Consider the following 24,254-nt stretch of genomic DNA (forward strand, 5'->3'; position numbering starts at 1 on the left):
AAATGTCAAAGATCCCGTTTATTCCGGCAACCCGGAAAGAAAAAGTGTAAATTAAAAAAAGAAACAGATCCATGCACTCAACTCCTTGGGTTGGGAGGAAGGGATGTGGGGAGAGGAGAAGAGGGTCTGGGTGGGATGCAAAAAGGGAAGGGAAGGAGGGAAGAGAGAGAGAGACAGATAAGCAGAGAGAGAGAAAGAGACCTGGAGAGTCAGATCAAATGAAAGAGAGGCATCAGGAAAAAAAAAGATGTATCAAAATCAGATCATAAAGAAGAGACAATACAGAGAAAACGCACCAATAGAAATACAGAGGCACAGAATGAAAGCTGGGCGCAAAGGTGGAGAGAGAAAAAACAGTACTGGGAGGAAGAGAGGGAGGGAAAGAGAGGGCAGGACAGAGACATAAACTTGAAGGGACACAGCGGAGTGGAAAGGGCCCCCGTGGCCCTCATGTGGCAGCGCAGGCGACGGCAGCCCCTAGGGGTCCCCGGCGGTGCTGATGACATGGAAGAGGGTGACGTTGTAGAGCACCTGGTGGCCGTTGTTCCAGGTGTAGAGGGCCCGCTCCCGGGGGTTGTAATCCAGCATGGAGATGTGGGAATACTGGTTGTGGAAGGGCACGTCCGTGTACTCATAGCTGGACGTGTTGGTGAAGTAGGCGAAGTAGACCTTGGCCCCGGCCAGGTGGGAGTTGGTCACATAGAGCACGCCGCAGATCATGAAGGCCTCACCGGCACTGCGCTTGGGGTAGCCGGTGTCCCACGAGCGCACGACCTCCAGGGTGTGCGGGTCCAGCCGGCTGACCACGATATTGCCCGCATTCTGGTTGGTGGTGTACACGGCCCAGAGCCCGCTCTCGTCCACCATGAAGTCCATGTCCGAGAAGCCACCCCAGGAGTAGGGGAAGGTGTTGTTGTAGCCGGCCCCGGGGAGGCTCCGCTGCACCAGCACGGAGCGAGAGCGGAAGTGGTACTTGACCACCACGTTGCTCTGGTACTTGTTGTAGAACAGGGAGCCGTTGTACACCACGTGGCCGGTGCCGGCCCACGGCTGGGGCAGCAGGTGCTGGATAAAGTTCTGACCCTTGATGAAGTCTCCCAGAGTGCGGAACTCCAGGACGCGCCGGCCCTTGTAATAGCCATCCATGTACCAGACCTGCGAGAGAGCTGTTGGTCACTGCTGGGCCACTGCTGACCAGGGGTCCCAACAGTCACACATCAATCACATAGTCATAGGGGTCAACAGTCACTTAGTGGTCATTACTCAGTCACATGACGTCTGGTGACCCTTCATGACCAGGCAACATCCCGGTGACTGGGGTCACTGGGCCAGTGCCATTGGTCTCAGACACTCGGAGGACAGGGCTTGATCCCCAAGAATCAGGGGAAACTGCAGTCCCTGGAGACTTGCCGGGCCTAGGAATTGACTGGTCACTGGATATGGGACGGTTAGCAGTCATGAGACTGTCCTGGGGTGGCAAGAGGTCACCTGAACCCACTGCTTTGGGTAATCCCAGTAACGATAGGTGACTGCCATGTCACCATCATCCTCTCCGTCAACATCACTCACTGTCCCATGGTAATTAGCAATTACGAGTGCTCTTACTAGTGCTGGTTATTGGGTTAAATATCTTAAAAACTGTAAGGCTGACATTATTATAACCATTTTGAAGATAAGGGAACTCAGGCTCAGCGACATTAAGGAACCTGCCCGAGATTCCCTAGCTAAGAACTGGTGGAAGTGCGATACAAATCCAAGTCTGATTCCCAAACCTAAGCTCTTTTTGTTCGTTTTGCTGGTGGTGGTGGTGGTGGTTTTTTGGTTTCAGCCACGCTGTGTGGCTTGCTGGATCTTAGTTCCCTGACCAGGGATCAAAATTGGGCCCCGGCAGTGAAATCACCAAGTCCTAACCACTGGGCAGCCAGGGAATTCCCCTCAAACCCAGGCTCTTAACCCCTTGGTTAAATCACCATGATGCCTCAGGAGGTCAATGATCACAGTGGAGAAGTGGCTATTATGGACTTCCCAGATGGCTTAGTGGTAAAGAATGCCAATGCAGGAAACACGGATTCGATCCTTGGGTGGGGAAGATCCCCTGGAGAACAAAATGACAACCTACTCCAGTATTCTTGCCTGGAAAATCTCATGGAAAGAGAAGGCTGGTGGGCCACAGTCCATGGGACTGCAAAAGAATCAGACATAACTAATTGAACGATCTATGATGGTGGCTGCCCAGTGACCAATATCTGTCACTAGGATAGTCACTGAGCAGTTAATGGATGGTTCCTGTGGGCCAGAGGTGACAGGCAATTGTGACCATGGGGGTCACTGGAAGTTCAAAGGTCATCAAGTGGTGCTCATAGATCCTAGTCCTTGGGAAGGCACTGGTCACTGGTGGTTATTCTGAGATCAGTGCTCACTGGGAGCTGGTCAGTGGTACTAGAAACCATTAGTCTCTATACAGTCACTGGACGTCAGCTGACTTGCAGATTCACAGAGTTGGAAAGTTCTTGGTCACTTGGTGGTCACTAGACAGACAGTCAGGGGCAGGTCAAGGGCCCTGGAGACCCTAGGACAAGATAATCATTGATGTGGAGTCACTGGGCACCTATGGAGCACCACGGGCTATGTCTCCCTGCCCCCGAGTTCTGACCCCCGGCATGAGCACACTCACCCGGCTGTCCGCGCTGGGGGCCATCGTGTCCGTCATCCAGGAGCCAAAGCGGGACCCCATGGCCCGAATGGTGATGGGGTTACTGACCCCCGTCAGCTTCCCACAGCCTGGGAGGCAGCAACAGGGGGAATGAGGGTGGAGGATGGGAAGAGTCCGAGGGACACAGGGCAAGGCTGAGGGGGTGTGATCAAACTGAAGCGCTGGGACCAGGGGTGAGGGAAGATCCAGAGATCTGGTCCCAAGGTGGAGTTAGCTTGGGGGTGAGGAGGGGTAGGGTCAGGGCCATTTCCCGTTTTGGGGGTCTATTTTTGGCCTTGGGTAGGAAAGTCAAGGATCAACGTTTGGAAGTTAGAGGTCAAAACCGTGCTCTGAACACGCAGAGGGTATTGGGGTTGGAGGTGGAGGTCAGGGGTCAAGGTCAAACATCAAGGCATACCCAGCTTTTGGGCGCAGGCATGGAGCCGGGCCTCCAGGGCCATCACCCGCTGCTGCAGGTCCTCGTAGCCGTAGGCGCCCATCTCTTCCTGGATGGTGGCAAGGCTGCCGGACAGATTCCTCACCTCCTCTCGCAGGCGCACGATGGTCCGTGTGTCCGCCTTGTACTGCTCCAGGACCGAGCTCAGCGGCAACAGCTCTGTCATCCTGTCCTTCAGCTCCTGCCCCCAAGAGGGAACCTGTGCTGATCCCGACCCCTAACCAGTGACCCAGACCTGGCTCCAACCTTCAACCCACAACTTCACTCATTTGGGGGGGGTATTATTTTTATGGGAGTATAATCACTTTACCATGTAGTGTTGGTGTCTGCTGTACAACAAAGTGAATCAGTCAAATGTATACACATATCCCCTCCCTCTTGAGCCTCCCTCCCACCCAACCCCAATTGCTGTTGTTCAGTTGCTCAGTCATGTCCTACTCTCTGCAACCCCATGGACTGCAGCATGCCAGGCTTCCCTGTCCTTCACTATCTCCTGGAGTTTGCTCATGTCCACATAGTTGGTGCCAGCAATCCCACCCCTTATCTTTGATGCACACCTGACTCTTGACATTCAGCCCAATTAGGACCGCAGATCCCAGTCAACCCTCTGTCCTTCCGGGAAGTAATGGGCACCAATCCCAGTTCTTCCTTTGACCTCTGACCTGAACCCTGAAGGACACACCTGGAAGCTCTTGGCCGAGAGGGACCCGTCGGCTGCCCGGAGCCGCGCATCCAGGCTCCGCATGAGGGTCTCCATGCTGCGCACATACTGGAGGTCCCGGTACGTCCGCAACTCAAGAACCTCCATGGACTGGGAGACGTTCTGAACCTAGGAAGCGGGAGGGTTAGGGCGAGCCCAACTCCTGTCCCCATCCCCGGGGATGCCGCAGACAAGACCTGGTGGGGCCAGAGGCTAAACACCCAACCAACCTTCTCCTCCCGACCTTACCAGCAACCTCCCAAAGCACGCCCAATCTATCCATCTGGTCTGGCCACCACCACCTCCCACCTCTCCCTGCCTCCCTGCTCTCCTCGCCTCCACCCTCATTCACAGCAGTCAAGTTTCCACACAGCAGCCAGAGGGAATTTTTCTTTTTTCTTTTCTTTTGTCCATTCTGAGAAGCATGTGGGATCTTAGTTCCCCAGCCAGGGGGCAAATGCATGCCCCCTACAGTGGGAGCGCAGAGTCTTAAACTCTGGACCCTTGGGAAAGTCTGGAGAGGGAGTTTTTCAAAAGGAAGATTGAGTCACCTTCTCCTGCAGACCCTGCGAGCTGTTTCTGCCCCTTGGCCTGCCTCCTCTCCATGTTCATCTACTCCAACGACCAGCCCAACTTCACTCTCATAGGCTCAAAGCTCCTTCCCTTCTCAGGGCCTTTGCTGTTGTTCAGTTGCTAAGTCGTGTCTGAGTCTTTGCGACCCCACGAACTGTAGCACCCCAGGCTCCTCTATCCTCCGACATCTCCCAGAGTTTGCTCAAACTCATGTCCATTGAGTCGGTCATGCCATCCAATCATCTCATCCTCTGTCACCCCCTTCTCCTCCTGCCTTCAATCTTTTCCAGCATCAAGGTCTTTTCCCGTGAGTTGGCTCTTTGCATCAGGTGGCCAAAGTATTAGAGCTTCAGCTTCAGCATCATTTCTTCCAATGAATATTCAGGACTGATTTCCTTTACGATTGACTGTTTTGATCTCCTTGCAGTCCAAGAGACTCTCAAGAGTCTTCTCCAACACCACAGTTCAAAAGCATCAATTCTTCGGCATTCAGCTTTCTTTATAGTCCAACTCTTACATCTGTCCACGACTGCTGGGCCTTTGCACTTGCTGATCCCTCTATCTGGAGCGCTGTTCCTCTCGTCTTCCCACAGCTGGCTCCTCTTCACCCTTCATGTCTTAGCTCCAGCATCACCTCCTCAGAGTGGCCTTCCCCAATCACCCTCCCTCAAGGGGCCACTCACCCTCTCTCCCTTATGTGGTTATTTTTTTCCAGTTGTGAATACTACCTGGAACATTCTTATTCATCTGCCTCCTTCAGGTGGGGTCCTCAGAGGCAGACCCGGTGTTTGGTTTGTCCACAGCTGAATTCTCAATAAATACTAGATGCTCAGTAAATACGAGTAAATGATGGAATGAAACCTCCCTTGCCCTGACCTCTCTGAATCAGCCCGAGGGCTCCCTAGGTTCCACTTCCACCTGGCTAAGGTGAGCTCCTCCCAGTCAAGGTGAACTCAGAGACAATGCTGGATGCTTGTTGAAATACGCAGACATTCCTGAACCATTGTCCATGTGACACTTGGAAGTTCTGAGAAAGCCAACAAACAGCCTGATAGCCATCCTGGACGTCACAAAACATTTTAAGAGTCATTGTCAACAATCAGGGGACACCCCCTGGATGTGTTTAGTGTCTCCTGGTTTACAGTCTATGGGAACTTGAATACAATTTGTATTTTGCTGTTGTGTGAAAATTGTATGAATCTTGCGTGTGTCTGTGTGTGAAAATCATTCAGTCGTGTCTGACTCTTCTGTGACCCCATAGCCAGTAGCTCACCAGGCTCCTAAGTGTATGGGATTCTCCAGGCAAGAATACTGGATATTGCCTTCTTCAGGGGATCTTCCCGATCCAAGGATCAAACCTGGGTCTCCTGCATTGCAGGAGATTCTTTACCATCTGAGCCACCAGGGAATCCCTGTATAAATCTTAATTATGCTAAATTGATTCACAGTGCTTTTCAGGTCTACTATATCCTTCTACTTTTTGTCTATGCATTCTACTTATTTTTGAGACTTTGATATTAAAACTCCAACTAAAAAATTTATCTGCTTAAAAAAATTGTAATATATAGTAGAATTATATGTAACTTCTGTATTTTCCAAGTCTCCTGTAAATGCTTTATCATACTTTCATAACTTTAAAAATAAAAAAGAAAGGAAAAAAAAAACAATCAGGGGACACCACATGGTCATCTTGGACTGTTCTGGTGTCGCAGGCAGACAAGACTTTGGTGCCAACAAGGGTCTCTGTCCTCAGCTTCCTCCTCTACAGGAGGATGGTGGGAGGTAGCTAGTCCCTTTCAACACTGACTTCAGAACTGACTCATAAGCAGTTCATCTGGGTAGTGGCAAAGAACAGCAATCAGCCTGTAAAGGGCACCCAAATATCCTTGGATTGAATTGCTGTTGTTTAATTACTAAGTCGTGTCTGACTCTTTCTGACCCCATGGACTGTAGCCCGCCAGGCTCCTCTGTCCCTGGCATTCTCCAGGCAAGCACACTAGAGTGGGTTGCCATTCCCTTCTCCAGGGAATCTCCCCAAACCAAAGATCGAACTTGCGTCTCCTACATTGGCAAGTGGATTCTTTACCACTGAGCCACCTGGGAAGTGCTTGGATTGAATGGGGACCAGTTTCTATCAGTCACAATCAGAAGGGGAAGGAATCTTCACATGTCTTGGGATGGAGGGCGAGACCCTTCTTAGCAGCTGAGTCCTGAGGCTGAATACACAGTGTGGTTGGAGCTCACACACCAGAGATGCAGATGCTGCCATTGCAGTTCACCTTCCCTGTGCCCACACAGTGCTCAGCTTCTTCTCCAAAGAAGCAGCAGAGAGATTTTGACTAAAACACCCGCCCGGAGGGCAGCCAGGTTATCCACCAGCTTTGCATAATCATGGCTTAGATCCAGTCCCAGCTGACCTGGTGGGAAGCAGAGGAGAGGGTGGGGAAGTGAGAGATTTTCACAGGGGAACCTGGACGGTGCTTACCTTCTCCATCAGCTGCCGCAGCTCCCGGCTCCGGCCGTCTCGGGAGCAGGTGCTTTGCGCAGGGATCACAGCCGTGCAGATGCATTTTCCGTCGGGGGCCTGGGCTGAGGTGTACAGCTGCCAGCCTTCCTCTGGGCTTTGGAAGAGGGTCTGCGGGGAAGTCAGGGTCAGAGAGCGGGAACCCCAAGAGGGATTCACCCCCTCACCCCCTGGGAGAAAAAGGGGATCCCAGGGAGATGACAGATGCCCTTCCCTGGATGCTTGGGATGTCCCAGACCATGTGCTCTGCGTGCCAGGGGTGTGTGATCTAAATCCTTCCTCAGGGAAAGCCCCATTTTACAGGTGACAAGATTGAGGTACAAGGGGTGAAGGAACACAGCAAGGAACTGTGGGATACAAGCCCTTCCACAAAATGAGAGTTCATTCTCTCACACGTATTTGCACACGTACACACCACTGCCTCCATAACCACCATTAGAACATAGACCAGGGGACTTCCCTGATGGTCCCGTGGTTAAGAATCCACCTTTGCAATGCAGGGACTTCAGGTTCAATCCCTGGTTGGGGAACTAAGATCCCACATGCTGCAGAGCAACTAAGCCTATGTGCCACGACTACAGTCTGTATATCAAAATGGAAAGCAACCAAGACCCGATGCAGCCAAATAAATACCAAAAAAAAAAAACCCTCCACCTATGCCATTCCGGCTTCCGCAACTCCTGCTCCCTAAAAGCCCGAGCAAGGTAATGGCCAAAGGGTGATACAGTCCTCACCAAGACCTTCAAGTCTTTGCCTGGAAGGCATCATTTTCAGACTCCTACACTAAGTTTCAAGTTAGATGATGCCACTTAGATAATTCAATGATCAATTATGGCTGTTTCCCAAACCTGGCTTCTTGGAACCCTGGCAATCTTATCAGGCATGCAAGGAAAAGGGGTGCTCTGTGGTCAAATATGTTTGTGTAATGCTGAGTGAAATGAGTTTTGTTTTTTTTTTTTAATGCAGGACTTATCAGAGCCTTTGAAATACTCATGTGCATCCGGGAACTCAGCCATAATTTCCCAAACTTACTAGAAAATATCTAGTGAGTGCCTACTGTATGCCAGGCATGGGTCTGTGAGAGGGACTAGGAAGAGAGGAGAAATGAAGAAAGTGTATCTATTGCTCCCCACGGATGTGGAGGAGGCAGACTTCAAGTATGGAATCCCACTGATGCTTCCAGAACTATGTGCATGCATGCTAAATGGCTTCAGTCGTATTTGCTCTTTGTCACCCCATGGATTATAGCCTGCCAGGCTCTTTTGTCCATGGGATTTCCCAGTCAAGAAAACAGCAGTGGGTTGCCACACCCTCCTCCAGGGGATCTTCCCAACCCAGGGATCAAACCTTGGACTCCTGAATAGCGGGTGAATTCTGTACCATCTGAGCCACCCCAGAAGCCCTCTAGAACAATATGCTGCAGTGGATGCTACAAATAAAGTGCAGAGCATAACAAGGGGTGTCCCTAGGCTGAGAGTCTCAGAGGAGGTATACCAGGGACGGGCATTTAAGCTGAACTGGAGGAATGAAAGAGCCAGTAGAAGGGGAGAGAGGAAGGGACATTGGGCACACAAATTCTGACCAATGGGACATCCCTGGTGGTCTAGTGGTTAAGATTTTGTGCTTCCATTGCAAGGGCCTCAGGTTCGAACTCTGGTTGGGAACTAAGATGCCACATGCTGCACCACACAGCACAGCCCACCCTCCAATTCTGATCAATATATGGAGGAACTGGAGAAACACTGCTCAAAAAGCATCAAATCCTCACTGGATGGAGCATACATCATGCCGCCTTGAGCTTCCCCAGAACATACTTCCAGCCAGTCACAAGTCCCAATCTTTTTTATTTTAATGACAATGTTCTTGTTGCTTAGTTGCTAAGTCATGTGTGACTCTTGCAACGCCATGGACTGTAGCCCACCAGGCTCCTCTGTCCATGGAATTTTCCAGGCAAGAATACTGGATAGAGTGGCTTGCCATTTCCTTCTCCAGGGGATCTTCCCTATCCAGGGATTGAACCCCCTGTCTCCCACTTTGGCAGGAGGATTCTTTACCACTGAGTCACCTAGGAAGCTTGCAATTTTAGGGGCCCTAAGAAGGTCTTCATGAGAAGGTGTCATTTGAATAAAGACATGAAGGAAGTGAGGGAGAAGCCTTGGTGATATCAAGGGAAAGATGGTCCAAGCCAAGAGAACAGCAAGTGCAAAGGTTCTGAGGCAGGAACATGCCTGGTGTGTTTGGGAAACATGGAGAAGGCTATAGCTAAAACAGAGCGAACAAGGAGAAAAGTGGGAAGGGGACAGATGAGGACAGGGATGGAACAGGACAGCCTGTGCAGTGCTTATGTGCCATGGGGAGGACACTGATTTTTGGTCTGAGGGAAGTGGGAGCCATGGTGGGTTCTGATCACAGGATAGACAGGACCAGACTCAGGTGTTCACAGGCACCCCCTGGCTGCTGGGGCGTGGAACAGACTGGGAGTGTCGATGGTGGGAGACCAGGGCAGATGGGTGGAAACTGAAGAGATGGGAAGAAACTAGAAGATTCCAATCCTATTCATAATGCATCCCTACAGACAGGAAGGAAAGTCTAATAAAACCCCAAGTGTTTTACAGACAAACAAAGCCCCACTACCATGGACTATTTGCACAGCGGCTGCTTATCACACAGCAGAGGCTGTTTCCATGAGCTGTAGCAGAGATAAAAGCCAGACTATGAATTATGAGCAATCCTAGAGATTCCAGCTATTAGCCCACCTATTTTCTCTCCCACTCAATAAAGTCTTTTTTTTTTAAGCTAATTGGAATGTGAGCAAGTGGTATCATTGTACAGATGAGCTTGACTCCTCCACTAATTTATAAGAAAAACAAACGATTCATAAAATGCCAACTGAAACTATTGTAATTAGTCATTCCTTGCACCTTAAAATACGCATTTTGGAGATTGAGGGAACCCCCACTGTACAAGGTGCTGTGAGAAGAATCTTGAAGGGTCCATTGGACAGTCAATCCTAAAGGAAATCAACCCTGAATATTCACTGGAAGGACTGATGCTGAAGCTGAAGCTCCAATACTTTGGCCACCTGATGTGAAGAGCCGGCTCATTGGAAAAGACACTGATGAAAGACTGAGGGCAGGAGGAGAAGGGGGTGACAGAGGATGAGATGGTTGGATGGCATCACTGACTCAACGGACATGTGTTTGAGCAAACTCTGGGAGATGGTGAAGGACAGGGAAGCCAAGCATGCTGCAGTCCATGGGGTCGCAGTGGGTTGCCATTTCCTTCTCCAATGCATGAAAGTGAAAAGTCAAAGTGAAGTCGCTCAGTCGTGTCCGACTCTTAGCAACCTCATGGACTTCAGCCCACCAGGCTCCTCCGTCCACGGGATTTTCCAGGCAAGAGTACTGGAGTGGGGACTATACACACTACCATATACAAAATAGATAATCAACAAGGACCTACTATATAGCACAGGGAACTCTACTCAGTATTCCGCAATAACCTACATCAGAGAAGAATCTGAAAAAGAATAGATTATATGTATACGTGGGGCTTCCCAGGTGGCGCTAATGGTAAAGAATCTGCCTGCCAATGCAGGAGACACAAGAGACAGGGATTTGATCCCTGGATCAGGAAGACCCCCTGGAGTAGGATATGGCACCCCACTCCAGTATTCTTGCCTGGGAAATTCGATGGACAGAGGAGCCTGGCGAGCTACAGTCCATGGAGTCCCAAGGAGTTGGACACGACTGAGTGACTAAGCACGCAGCACACATATGAATCTGTATAAGTGAATCACTTTGCTGTACACCCGAAAGTTACACAACATTGTAAATTAACTATACTCCAATATAAAATAAAAATTTTTTAAAGAAAAGAGTGACCCAGGAATGCCTTCCCCCTTGGATCTGAGAACACAGAACTAGTTTCACCTTTTTTCATGGCAAATATAGTTCTTAACAAACAAAAACAGAATCATGAATGTGAGTTCAAACACCTCCATCTGTGCTCCCCTGGCCCTGGTTCCCAAGCAATTTGGACGGAATCCCCTGAAGATTTTCGTTTATGCAGAGACAAAGCAGCCTGGTTCAACATAATTAACATCCCTTTCTTACATTCTGTAGCGTGTCCTTTGAAGCAAACAAGCCGTCTTCTCTCAACATATGAAATATTGAATTGTAAAAGAGAAGCAAGATTTAAGTGGCACGGAGAGAAGGCTTTCATGGCTTGCCTAAAGTAATTGTCTGCGTTGGACGTACCTTGCTGGGGTATTCTCTGCAGCAGCTCAATTAAATGCCTGGGGTTTGGCTGCCAAATCTCTGCATGGCAGAGATTCTGAGTTTCACCCGTGGGGTTCCAGTTCAAAAACACAGTCAAGTCCAGGTCCCGGGAAATTGCTAAAACATCCTGGAAGGCTCAGCGTCTGAGTGTCTAAATACCAGTTCCCCAGACTGGGTTGGGGTTGGAACCAAAGCTACAAATTCTTGGAGGTCATAGTCCTAGGAATAGAGAACACCTATAACTAACAGAAGGGGCTTCCCAGGAGGCACTAGTGATAAAGAACCCGCCTACCAGTGCAGGAGACTTAAGAGACGAGGGTTCAATCCCTGGGTCAGGAAGATCCTCTGGAGTAGGTAGTGGCAACCCACTCCAGTATTCTTGCCTGCAAAATTCCATGGACGGGGCGCCTGGCAGGCTACAGTCCATGGGGCTGCAAAGAGTCAGACACGACTGAGCACATCACTAACAGAAATGTTTGTATCAGCAGGTGTGAGAGCCCTCCTGGTACAGACACTTCTGGTCTGGTAGCCCATCTCACCTCTAACGTAGCAAACGTACTGGAGGAAGCCAGCCACTCTGTCGGTTGAGCGATTGGTTCCAAGCTTAATATTCTTGCTAATGGGCTCTAAGAGCATAAGCCAGGCATTCAACTAGCTCTTCCTCAAATTGTCTTTTCTGCCCAGAATTTTTCAAATGCTTTCACCCAAGCTACTACCCCAATTAAACAGCAGTCTTGGTAACCAGTCCAGGACTGAGTAAGGACGAGACACGCAGGGAAAGTTTTTCTAGCTGTCGGGTCCAGGATCATCAGCTCAGCCTACAGCTCCATCACCTACGTCTTGGTTCAGAAAACAATTCCTGGTTCTTTTGGGAGCAGAGAGATTGCCACAGAATCCTGGGGGGAGGGGCCGCCAACCATTAAGTGCTGGCTATCAGGGGTTCAGCCAACAGGAACAGAGCAAGCGGCTGCCTCTTAATGAGTCAAAGATATTATTGCGTGGAGGCTGTATAATTTAATCAGGAAGCAGAAGTGTCTTGGGGCTCATATATTTATTTGTTCCCCGCCTTGTTCCGGAGAGGACCGCAAGTGGTTTACAAGGATATGTAAAATAATGCACGAGAGCTCCAATTAAAGAGGAGAGCAGGAATTAGATATTTCTGGAGGGCAGGCTGTCAATCCAGAGCCAAAGCCTTCAGGCTTCTGCATTTTGTATTTAACCCAGTCAATCCCACTCTAAGAATGTAGCCCAGGGAAATGGTGTGGACGAGCACTCACTCGATGGCTATAAGAATGCTCATTAAAATGCTGTCTAAAATTGGACAAGTGGAATTTTTTCCCCTCTCTGGCCTTTTGCCAATAGGGAGGCTGATTTAAAAACTCTACAGCGGAACTTCCCTGGTGATCCAGTGGTTAAGAATCCCACTGCCAATGCAGGGGACACTGGCTCGATCCCTGGTCTGGGAAGATTCCACATGCTGTGGGGCAATTAAGTCCATGTGCTGCAGTTACCGAAGCCCTCATGCCTAGAGCCTGTGTTCTGCAACGAGAGATGCCACCATAATGAGAAGCCCGAGCGCTGCAGCTAGAGGGTAGCCCCCACTCGCCACAGCTAGAGGAGGCCCATATGCAGCAACGAAGACCCAGTGCACCAAAAGTAAATGAAATAAACTAAAAACTCTACAGGGAGGAATACTGTGTGTGTGTGTGTTAGTTGCTCAGTTGTGTCCGACTCTTTGCGACCCCATGAACTATAGCCCACCAGGCTCCTCTGTCTATGAAATTTTTCAGGCAAGAGTGCTAGAGTGGGTAGCCATTGCCTTCTCCAGGGATCTTTCCAACCCAGGGGTGAAACCTGGGTCTCCTGCATTGCAGGAAGATTCTTTTACCACTTGAGCCACCAGGGAAGCCCAGGGGAAACACTATGCACCCATTAAAATTGAGAACAAGCAGGGATTTTTATTGCCATCTTTAAACGTATCTTGAAGCAAAAGTTCTCTACAATAAACACGGACTGTTCTCGTGAAGATTTTTTTTTCAGTCCCTTAAAGTTTTGTCTTTGCAAGGGAGAAAGGGAAGAAAGAGAAAAAGTAGAGACGCTAGAGCTCAAAGGAAAGCTAAGAAAAACCCAGCCCTTAAAAACCTGAACAACCAGCATATGGTCGGGCCATAAATTTGGCTCCCAGCTCCTTAGCAGCCAACTCAAAAAAGGGAAAGCTGGTCATTTATGCGGCTCCCAATGTCCTGAAACAAAAGCATGCCAGATGCTCAGGAGAAAACTTAACTATTTTTAGTACCAAGAACAGGCAAGGCTCTCTCCCACGGTCCTCCCCAAAAAAGGAGCCCATGTGATGTCACCAGGATCTTTCCAGACAACATCCTTACGGTAGAAATGAGTCGTTTTCTCTGGACGTTCCTTCTCCCTACTCAGATGTTGGAAAGGTCAGATGGTCCGAGAGTCAGACTGCCGGGTTTATGTACTGGCTTGGCCCCTCCCCTGTGGTGTGAGTGGGATCACCTCTATAAGTCTCCATATTCTCATCTGTAAAATGGACATGATACCTGTACCTACCTCACAGAGTTGCCAGGAAGCTTGAATGAGTAAGACTACATGTGTGAGCAAGGAGAAGAGTCATCAGCATGTATTGACAGTAATGCTACAGAAGGGTTTGCTTTTGCTATTATTATAATCCTTGTGACACTCTAATGCCAATTTGGTGACTTCCTAAAGTCAAAATCGTTTGAGTTTGATGCAGGTATGAAGCTGAGATGATTGGGAAGAATTGGTGCTGGGACTTCCATGGTGGCCCAGTGATTAAGATTTTGCCTTCCAAAGCAGGGGGTGCAGGTTCTATTCCTGGTCGTTGAGCTAAGATCCTACATGTCACTCGGCCCAAACAACAAACAAACAAACATAAAACAGAAGCAATATTGTAACAAATTCAATAAAGACTTTTTCAAAATGGCCCACTTTTTAAAAATCTAAAAAAAAAGCAGGGGGACTTCTCTGGTGGTACAGTGGATAGGAATCTACCTGCCGATGCAGGGGACAAAGGTTCAATCCCTGGTGCAGGAAGATCCCACGTGACTAGGAGCAACTAAGCCCGTGCACCACAACTACTGAGCCTGCATGTTGCCACTACTGAAGCTGGAGCGCCTAGAGCCCGTGTGCCACAGTAAGAGAAGCTACCACAATGGAAGCCTGAGCATCTCAACTAGAGGGTAGCCCCTGCTCACCACAACTAGAGGAAGCCCTCTTACAGCAACAAAGACCCAGTGCAGCCAAAAAAAAAAAAAGAGTCACTGAAAGTCCATTTGATTTGGGACTGAGAATGCAAGATGAGGAAGACTCACAGACAGCCGGATGGCAGAGAGATAAAGAAAGAGAGCATCAAGTCCTGCCAAAGAGGGACAGAGATGCTGCTCCATCTTACTTGCCATGTGACTTGGCTGGCTTCTGGTTCCAGACCATCTCCTTGACATAATTTGGTGCAAAGGAGTCCTGCTTCAGAGTAACAGGCAATCAACAAGGCTCACACGACCCTGTTCTCTGTGGCCCATCTTCTGGCCAGTGGTCCCCAACCTTTTTGGTTTCGTGGAAGACAGTTTTTCCATGGACCAGGCAGGGTGGGAAGGATGGTTTCAGGATGATTCAAATGCACTTCACTTACTATGCACTTTATTTCTATCATTACATCAGCTCCATCTCAGATCATCAGGCATTAGATCTCCGAGGTTGGGGACCCTTGCCAGTCATCTTACTCTTCCTGGAACACATCACACTTTTTCCCCACAACCCGTCCACTGGCTGGACCCTCTGTATGCCTTGCCCGAGTCATACAGCAAATTCCTACTGGCTATCATGTTATATATGGTAATGTAAGTTTCCATGTTACTCTTTCCATACAATCTGCTTCAAACCGGAGGTCTGTAACAACCTAGAGGGGTGGGATGGGGAGGGAGGTGGGAGGGAGTTTCAAGAGGGAGGGAATCATGCCCTATGGCTGATTCATGTTGATATTTGGCAGAAACCAACACAATTCTGCAAGCCAATTACCCTTCAATTAAAAAATAAATTTAATTTTTTTTTTAAAAAAGAACTCTTGCCGGGGAGATCCCTGGCACTCCAGTGGTTAGGACTCTGAGCTTTCACTGCAGGAGGTATGGGTTGGACCACTGGTCAGGGAACTTAGAACCCACATGACATGCAGCATGGCCAAGAAATTGAAAAAGAAAAAAACGATTTTTAACCTTGCCCTATCTCATGGCTAGGCTAACCCTTCCCCATTAGGGCTCAGGCATAAATGTCTCTTCCAAAAGCAGCCTCCACTGTCCCTTCCCCATCCTAGCCAACTCTCAGGCATCCTGTGCCTTTTTTTCCCCTATACTTCTATTTCTTCTTAGTGTATGTCAAGCACTGTTCTAAGCACTCTGCATGCTTTAACTGATGGAGTTCTCACCACGGCACTTAGACAGGACTGTCATTATTCGCCTTTGATGAGTTGAGATTCTAACACGACCATTTGTCTCCACGGTCCTCATCACCACACTGCAGCTCCCCTGTCCTCCTTCAAGCCCTGATCACAATGGCCACTGGGGGGACTTCCCTCATGGTCCAGAGGTTAAGAATCCATCTTGCAATGCGGGGAACTTGGTTTTGATCCCTGGTTAGGGAACTAAGATCCCACATACCACAGGGCAACTAAGACTCAATGAGGCCAAACAAATAAATATGGGGGCGGGGGAAGAAAAACAAAGGAATTAAGGGCTTCCCTGGTGGCTCAGTGGCAAAGAATCCACCTGCTAATGCGGGAAACAGATTCCATCCCTGATTAGGGATCTTATCCCACATGCCACGGAGCAACTAAACTCCTGCGCCACAACTACTGAGCCTGTGCTCTAGAGTCAAGGAGCTGCTACTACTGAAGCCTTCGAGCCCTTATGCTCCGCAACAAGAGAAGTCACTGCAGTGAGAAGCTGCAACTAGAGCTTACCCAAGCAGCAATGAAGACCCAGCACAGCAAAAAAATAAATAAATAAAATCATATCCTTTCAAAATAAAATAATAATAACAATTTTAAAAAATGGCCATTGGGACCTCTTGGGTGTGACCACTGGCTCAAAGCCTACCTCTGTTCTCAGACAGAAAATATCATGGAGATAGGGAGCTCTGTCTGCTTTGGTCACTGCTGAATCCCCCGGCCCTGCCATGATCAATACTGAGTAACTAGACGCTGATGGGCTGGTGAGTCAGAGAGCAAACGTCCTCACAGACCCACCATGCATTTCCCCTCCGCCACCAAATGGGTTTCCATCTCTTCCAGGGAGGGACTGGCTGAGATCAAACGGTAGATCGGCTGAGGCAGTCACGGAGGCGGCCGCGGCTCCCCTCTGACTCTGGGGATGGCGCAGGGCCATGATGAATGATCAGGGACATGCTTGTCTGCCTCGTCTCAGCCGTGACGGGTCCTGAGTCCCTCTGGAGGGCTTGAGATAATAGCAGGCTGCCCCTGTCAAACCTAGCGGTATTGGGCAAATCCCCCCTGAGTGATAAGCTTGACAGGCTTTAAAGAAGACATCAGCTCACCCGTGCTGAGATGGAGAACCAGGATCTCCCTCAGTCTGAGCAGCTGGGGCCTGGCTGGTGAGAGCCTGCAGCCAAGGGAAGGGCTGGGATGGCATGTGGGGAGGGGGGCAGCTATAAATCCATTCATTCATTCACTTTTTTTTTTTTGCCGTACCACTTAGCTTTCAGGATCTTAGTTCCCCCACCAGGGATGGAATCCTGGCCCTCAACAGTGAAAGTGCCAAGTTTCAACCACTGGACCAGCAGGAATTCCCAATTCATTTATTCTTTTTTGTAAATATAATCTTATTTATTTATTTTTGGCTGTGCTGGGTCTTCATTGCTGTGTGGGCTTTTCTATAGTTGTAGCAAGCAGGGGCTACTCTCTATCTGAGGTGTGCAGGCTGCTCTCTATCTGAGGTGTGCAGGCTGCTCTCTGTCTGAGGTGTGCAGGCTGCTCTTTATCTGAGGTGTGCGGGCTGCTCTCTGTCTGAGGTGTGCAGGCTCCTCATTGTGGCGGCTCCTCTTCTTGCAGAGCACGGGCTCTAGGGCATGCAGGCTTCAGTGGTTGTGGCTCCTAGGATCTAGAGCACAGGCTCAGTCATGGCACACAGAACTTACTTGCTCTGAGGCATGTAGGATCTTCCCAGATCAGGGATCGAACTTGCATCTCCCATACTGGCAGGTGGATTCTTTACCACTGAGCCACCAGGGAAGCCCCTGATTCATTTATTCTTTCATATCCTTCCAATGCAGATTACCCATCTCACCCTGAGAGGCTACTCAGGCTGGCACACACAACCTCTCCCCCTCTTGAAGCCACCCAAGCCATGGCAGAAGACCCCCCAGTGCCCCTTGGGCCCCAGTCCACACACATATTCCTGGATCCTAGGCTCTGCCATTACAGTGCCAATGGGGGCCAAAAATGAATGGAACAGACTTTCTTGGGATGAGAAGAGACACAGGTCTCTGAGTTTGACTGACTGCCCTCCTTGGGGTCCAGGGAAGGTGTGGAGAGGGCTTGCCTTGTGCAAAAATTTACAAACACAGTCCATTCCCTTGGAGTGTGGCCCAGACTGTTGGAATCACCTCGAATCCCCATGGATAGCCCCAAGAGTAGGGTTTATGGGCAGAGCTCTGCATCCAGGCTACCATACAAGGGCCACTCCAGTCCTCATACCAGCTTGCATCGATAGAGGACAAGTTCTTCTCTGTCTCCAACCCTTAAGAACACCCCATTTGAGAAGACCCCTCTGGAAGGAAACAGACTTTCACTTGAGTCTCCTGAGCCTTACCATCTTTCTTTCAGATCCCCAAGCGCCTCCTGAGCTCTTTATCATCCCAGGCCTTTGAACATGCTGCTTACTCCAAAGTCATTCTGGTGTGAGGGCTTGCCCCAGGGCATGTGGAATGGAGACAGAAAATGGGCAGATTCTTGTGTTTTACACAAGTCACAGCCTGTGACTTCCCTGGTGGCCCAGTGGTTGAGATTCTGAGCTTCCACTAGAGGGGGCACAGGTTTGATCCCTGGTCTGGGAACCAAGATCCTGCATGCTGCTCGGCAAAGCCAAAAAATAAAAATAAAAAATAAAGACAGAGTCCACAGGCCTCTGACCACCTCCACGTGGAAATGCCAAGTTAGGTAGTTGGGGTGAGGAAGAGAGAGGGTTTGGCTGGAGATACATATTTGCATCCTCTCAGCAGAGATGGGATGGAAAGAGACATCCCTGGTGGGCTAGCGGTTAAGACTCCAAGCTTTCAATGCAGGGGACACAGGTTCAATCCCTAGTCACGGAACTAAGATCCTGCATGCCAAGCAGCCAAAAAGTAAACAAATAAAACTAAACCAATTGCTTGAATTAAGATCCCTGAAAGCCCTAAAAGAGTTCTGTTTCTCTTACCAGCCTCTAAGATACCTTAGCTGCTCACTAAATACCTGTGCATGAACAGGCGGCTATAGAGTTCATCAGTACAGGCTGCTTCAGCCCCAATTCTGATCCACTCCTTCCTGTGTGACCTTGGGCAAGTAGCTTAACCCCTCTGTGCCTTTCTTCGCCCCTCTGCTTCCTCATCTAAAAGTTGGGATCATAATGGCCAGGCTTCTCAAAATTCTTGTCAAAATGATGAATTAGTACATGTCAAGAGTTAGTCACAGTGTGTGGTACATTGTGAATGTCCAGTCAGTGGGAGTTTTTATATCAGTTCATGGAAAAGACCCTGATGCTGGGCAAGACTGAGGGCAGGAAGAGAAGGGGGCGACAGAGGATGAGATGGTTGGATGGCATCATTGACCTAATGGACATGAGTTTGAGCAAGCTCCGGGAGTTGGTGATCGACAGGGAAGCCTGGCGTGCTGCAGTCCATGGGGTCACAAAGAGTCGGACCTGCCCGAGTGAGCGATTGAAAAACAACAAATTGAAACAGCACTGTTCTAGAACTGTCTTAGGTCCCCTGCTGACTGTTTAACTTTTTATATATTATTTTATTTTATTCAGGCTTCTCAGGTGGCACAAGTGGTAAAGAACCCACCTGCCAGTGCAGGAGATGTAAGAGATATGGGTTCGAACCCTGGGTTGGGAAGATCCCCTGGAGGAGGGAATGGCCACCCACTCCAGTGTTCTTGCCTGGAGAATTCCTTGGACAGAGGAGCCTGGCAGGCTACAGTTCATGGGGTCGCAGAATCGGACACAACTGAAGCGATTTAGCACGCACTCATGCTGTGAGGCATGTGGGCTCTTAGTTCCCCGACCAGAGATCAAACCCTTGCCCTCTGCATTGGAAGAGTGGAGTCTTAACCACTGGATCACCAGGGAAGTCCTTCCTGCTGACTTTTTAAAAATAAACTTTTTATATTGGAAGGATTTTAGATTTACAAAAAAGTTGTAAAGAGAGGGCTTACATACACCCCTCACCCAATTTCCCTTGTTGCTAACCTATTACATATTCATGGACATTTGTCACAACTAAGAAACCAGTTCAGGTGCATCACTCATTAAACTCCAGACTTTACTCAGATGCCTCCAGTTTTTCCAGGGGTACCCTGGTGGCTCAGACAACAAAGAATCTGCCTATGATGCAGGAAACCCAGGTTTGATCCCTGGGTCAGGAAGATCCCCTGGAGAAGGAAGTGGCAACCCACTCCAATATTCTTGCCTGGAGAATCCCATGGACAGAGGAGCCTGGCGAGCTACAGTCCATGGGGTCACAAAGAGTCGGACACGACTGAGCACACACACACCAGTTTTTCCACTCATGTCCATTTTCTGGTCCAGACTCCCGTCCAGGATCCCACACTGCATTTAGTTGTAGCACCCCCTTAATCTCTGGTCTGTCATAGTTTCTCCATCTTTCCTCGATTTTCATGACCTTGGCAGTTTTGACGACTACTGATCAGAGATTCTGTAGCAGATCCCACTGGCTTTGAAGGGGCAGGAACCAGGTTCTAATTTCTCCCTGAGGTTTCCCTGGCTCCCAGCCTGATGCCTAGCACGCAGTAGCTGCTGCACAGACACTTCCTGAATGAATGAACACGTGAATGACAGTCATTTATTTCTTTATCTTCCGCACTCCATGTTCCACAGGCATTCCTGCCAGAGGCTAGATCTAGAAAAGTTCACAGAGAAATAAAAGCTCTTCTCCTTTCAGAAAGGTTCGTTTTTGATCCTTTCTTTGTAGACATCAAGGATTTATTTCTTTAATATTTAGGGGCTTTTGTACCAAAGGGAAGTGACTACGTCTGCATCAGATGTCTCATTTTTAAAGGCATGTGAGAGAGATCTTTCTAGCAAGACGGAGGTTTCTTCCTTGCCAGTGCCATCATTTGATTTCTCTGTTTCTCCCTCCCCAGCTTTCAGGCAGGGGCAGAGTGGAGGGGTGAGGGAACTATGGAATTATCCACATTTTGATGTCCTCTCTGTCACCCGAGGAAGCTTAATTAGAAGAACCTTGCAAAGTTTACCGAGGCTGAAGCAGCCTCAGGACCCGGTGTAAACAGCGGCATGGCTGGTGATGGAGATAAATTGTTATTGTTGTTGTTTAGTCGCTAAATTGTGTCTAACTCTTTTTTGACCCCATGGACTGCAGCCCACCAGCCTCCTCTGTCCATGGATTTCCCAGGCAAGAATTCTGGACTGAGTTGCCATTTCCTTCTCCAGGGGATCTTCCTAAACCAAGGATCGAACCTGTGTCTCCTGCGTTGGCAGGTAGATTCGTTACCACTAAGCCACCTGGGAAACCCAGAAATGAATTAGAAGTTTTATTTCCCATCCCTCTGAATGGCTCAATATTTGCCACAGGGACCAAGAGACCAGCCTTTGGGTATACACAGCGTGCACATTTTTAACATTAGTTAGTCAGAAATGGGAATGCCCTTAAGCCAAGCAGTTGGGAGTCTGGCTGTTTTTTTATTTCTCAGCTCTGGGAGGCCAAGGTGAAGCCAGGGAATGGAAGAAAAATGTACACGTCGAGGTCATCTTGCTCCCCCCAACCAACCCCGCAACCATGGTCCCTGCAGCTGAAAGACACCGAGCCAGGTTTAATCTCTCACCCGAAGTTTGTCAGAAGTAAAAATGAGCCTGGGTGAGCTTTTCCGACACTTCTCCTGACTTACAGGAATTCAATTTCTGGCCTGGGCATAAATTTGCCGCCAACAGTCCCCGCTGTGGGGGATGGGCCCATTGGCTGAGGTTGGATTCCTGAAATCGATGCAGCAGTGCGTGAAAAAGGTCGTCATGGGGGAAATTGATCTTCCGTGGCTGCCTCAGGAATTTCACGCTAGGAGCCAGGGACGCCCTGGCACAAAATGGAGGCATTCGCTATGAGGCTCCTGGGCGAGGGATGAAGGGAGGGAGGCCTTGAAGGCTGGACAGTGCAGTCAGGAGGTGACGATCTGCTGGCTAATAACTCACAGAGACAGCCAAGCATCAGCACTGTCTGCAACTGACTTCTGGAGGCTCCGTGGGCGCCTCTGGGGGTGGCAAGTTAATTTGGGGTCCAAAGCTTTGATCATTTGGTTACACCTTGGATACATATTCCAGGGTTTCAAAGATGGGCATTCAATTCCCCCAGCCAAGGTGAGGCAACAGAGCATGGTCATTTAGGGTGCCAACTCTGCAGCCGGGTTGCCTGAGTTCCACTCAGCTCTGCTGTGTGACCTTGGGCAAATGACTTAACCACTCTGGGCCTCCATTTCCCCACTTGTACTACAGCACTAAGCATAGTACTGATGCAGGACTTCCTTGGTGGTCCAGGGATTAAAAACCTACCTGCCAATGTAGGGGCCACAGGTTCAATCCCTGGTCCAGGAAGGTTTCACATGCCAAGGGGCAATTACTGAGCCCACACTCCGCAACAAGAGAAGTCACCACAACGAGAATCCTGAGCACCGCAACTAGAGAAAGCCGTCAGGCACGAAGATCCAGCACAGCCACAAACAAAACAAATATATGAATCTGTTTGCAGTGAGGGAGGAGGGGGAGAACTGTTCAGCCCATGACCATGTGTGAGCAGGGAAAAGGTCTGGTCAGGAAGATGGTTGAGGGTGGGTCAGCCAGAGTGAGACAGAGAGGCAGAAAAAATCCACCAGCAAGATTCAACTGAGCACATCAGGGGGCTGACTCAGCCCCTGCTTTGGAGTTTTCCAGAGCTTTCAAAGAAATAGATCTCAGAAAAAACAGCCCCAGCCACGAGGCACATCCTCCGCTCAGAAAGGGGAGGAGGCAGTGCTGGCCACCAGGGTCACCGGAGCCCTTTGTTAGGGAGAACGGGCCACTTGAAGGGAAATCGATCCTGGCTAAGCACGAAGCAGCTGCTCCCAGCCAAAGCTGCTACAGAGAGGCCCTTTGCACCCTCTCCTCCGGGGCTGGGACAGGAGCCAGCAGGAGCCCGGGGATTGTTCTGCCAGGTGGCGGGTCTCGGAAGGGCCTTCAATCAGCATGCATTGTGGCCGCTGGCTCCTACGTCCGTCCAAAGTGAAGTTTCAGCATCACCTGCACTCACCAGAGATCCGGCCTCATATGGAATGGTTAACATTATCATCAGCCTTGCCAAGTGCCATCCATGTGCGTGCGTGCATGCTAAGTCGCTTCAGTTGTGTCCACCTCTTTTTTACCCTATGGACTGTAGCCTGCCAGGCTCCTCTGTCCATGGGATTCTCCAGGCAAGAATACTGGAATGGGTGGCCATTTCCTTCCCGATAGCATCTTCCCAACCCAGAGTTGAACCCGAGTCTCTTGCATCTCTTCCATTGGCAGGCAGATTCTTTACCACTAGAGCCACCTGGGAGGCATTATGCATGCACATCTATGCCTGAGGAAATTCCCAGAGTCACCTCTTAGCCACATGACCTTCAGCAAGCAACTTGAACCTCACTGTGCCTCAGTTTCCCATTTTTAAAACAGGGCCAACAGCAGCACCCACCTCTTAGGATTGTAGTGGAGGTGAGTGGCACACAGAGCTTCAAACCATGAGTGATAAGAACTGTGGAAGGAGACTTCCCTGGTGGTCCAGTGGTTAAGAATCTGCATTGCAATGCAGGGAACATGGGTTTGATCCCTGATCTCAGAACTAAGAGCAATTGAGCCCATGCAATTACTGAGCGCACGCATCACAACTAGAGAGTCCGTGTGCTACAATGAAAGATCCTGCAACCCAATGCAGCCAAATTACTTAATTTTAAAAAGGCGTATGTTCTCCTCTAGGAGTTTTATAGTTTCTGGTCTTATGTTTAGATCTTTAATCCATTTTGAGTTTATTTTTGTGTATGGTGTTAGAAAGTGTTCTAGTTTCATTCTTTTACAAGTGGTTGACCAATTTTCCCAGCACCGCTTGTTAAAGAGATTGTCTTTTCTCCATTGTATATTCTTGCCTCCTTTGTCAAAGATAAGGTGTCCATATGTGCATGGATTTATCTCTGGGCTTTCTATTTTGTTCCATTGATCTATATTTCTGTCTTTGTGCCAGTACCATACTGTCTTGATAACTGTGGCTTTGTAGTAGAGCCTGAAGTCAGGTAGGTTGATTCCTCCAGTTCCATTCTTCTTTCTCAAGATCGCTTTGGCTATTCGAGGTTTTTTGTATTTCCATATAAATTGTGAAATTATTTGTTCTAGCTCTGTGAAGAATACTGTTGGTAGCTTGATAGGGATTGCATTGAATCTATAGATTGCTTTGGGTAGTATACTCATTTTCACTATATTGATTCTTCCAATCCATGAACATGGTATATTTCTCCATCTATTAGTGTCCTCTTTGATTTCTTTCACCAGTGTTTTATAGTTTTCTATATATAGGTCTTTAGTTTCTTTAGGTAGATATATTACTAAGTATTTTATTCTTTCTGTTGCAATGGTGAATGGAATTGTTTCCTTAATTTCTCTTTCTGTTTTCTCATTATTAGTGTATAGGAATGCAAGGGATTTCTGTGTGTTGATTTTATATCCTGCAACTTTACTATAGTCATTGAT

At 49.0% G+C, this 24,254-nt stretch overlaps 1 protein-coding gene across 2 annotated transcripts in view; it reads right to left on the minus strand.

The window, feature by feature from the left end:
- OLFM2 (olfactomedin 2) overlaps positions 1 to 24,254 on the minus strand; it is a 76,832-nt gene continuing 52,578 nt past the window's right edge. For both annotated transcript variants that reach the window (XM_086409151.1, XM_086409150.1), the window contains exons 2-6: positions 6,908 to 7,057; positions 3,832 to 3,978; positions 3,111 to 3,330; positions 2,675 to 2,781; positions 1 to 1,155 (exon numbers count right to left, since the gene is read on the minus strand). In XM_086409151.1, the coding sequence (XP_086265277.1) occupies positions 478 to 1,155; positions 2,675 to 2,781; positions 3,111 to 3,330; positions 3,832 to 3,978; positions 6,908 to 7,057 (1,302 nt within the window). In that variant the 3' untranslated portion in view covers positions 1 to 477. The remainder of the gene's footprint in view (positions 1,156 to 2,674; positions 2,782 to 3,110; positions 3,331 to 3,831; positions 3,979 to 6,907; positions 7,058 to 24,254) is intronic.

The sequence above is a fragment of the Bos grunniens genome, chromosome 7, assembly GCF_055505025.1.
Source record: "Bos grunniens cultivar Pamir isolate PY7600 chromosome 7, Bosgru_T2T1.0, whole genome shotgun sequence".
NCBI classification, from domain to species: Eukaryota; Metazoa; Chordata; class Mammalia; order Artiodactyla; family Bovidae; genus Bos; species Bos grunniens.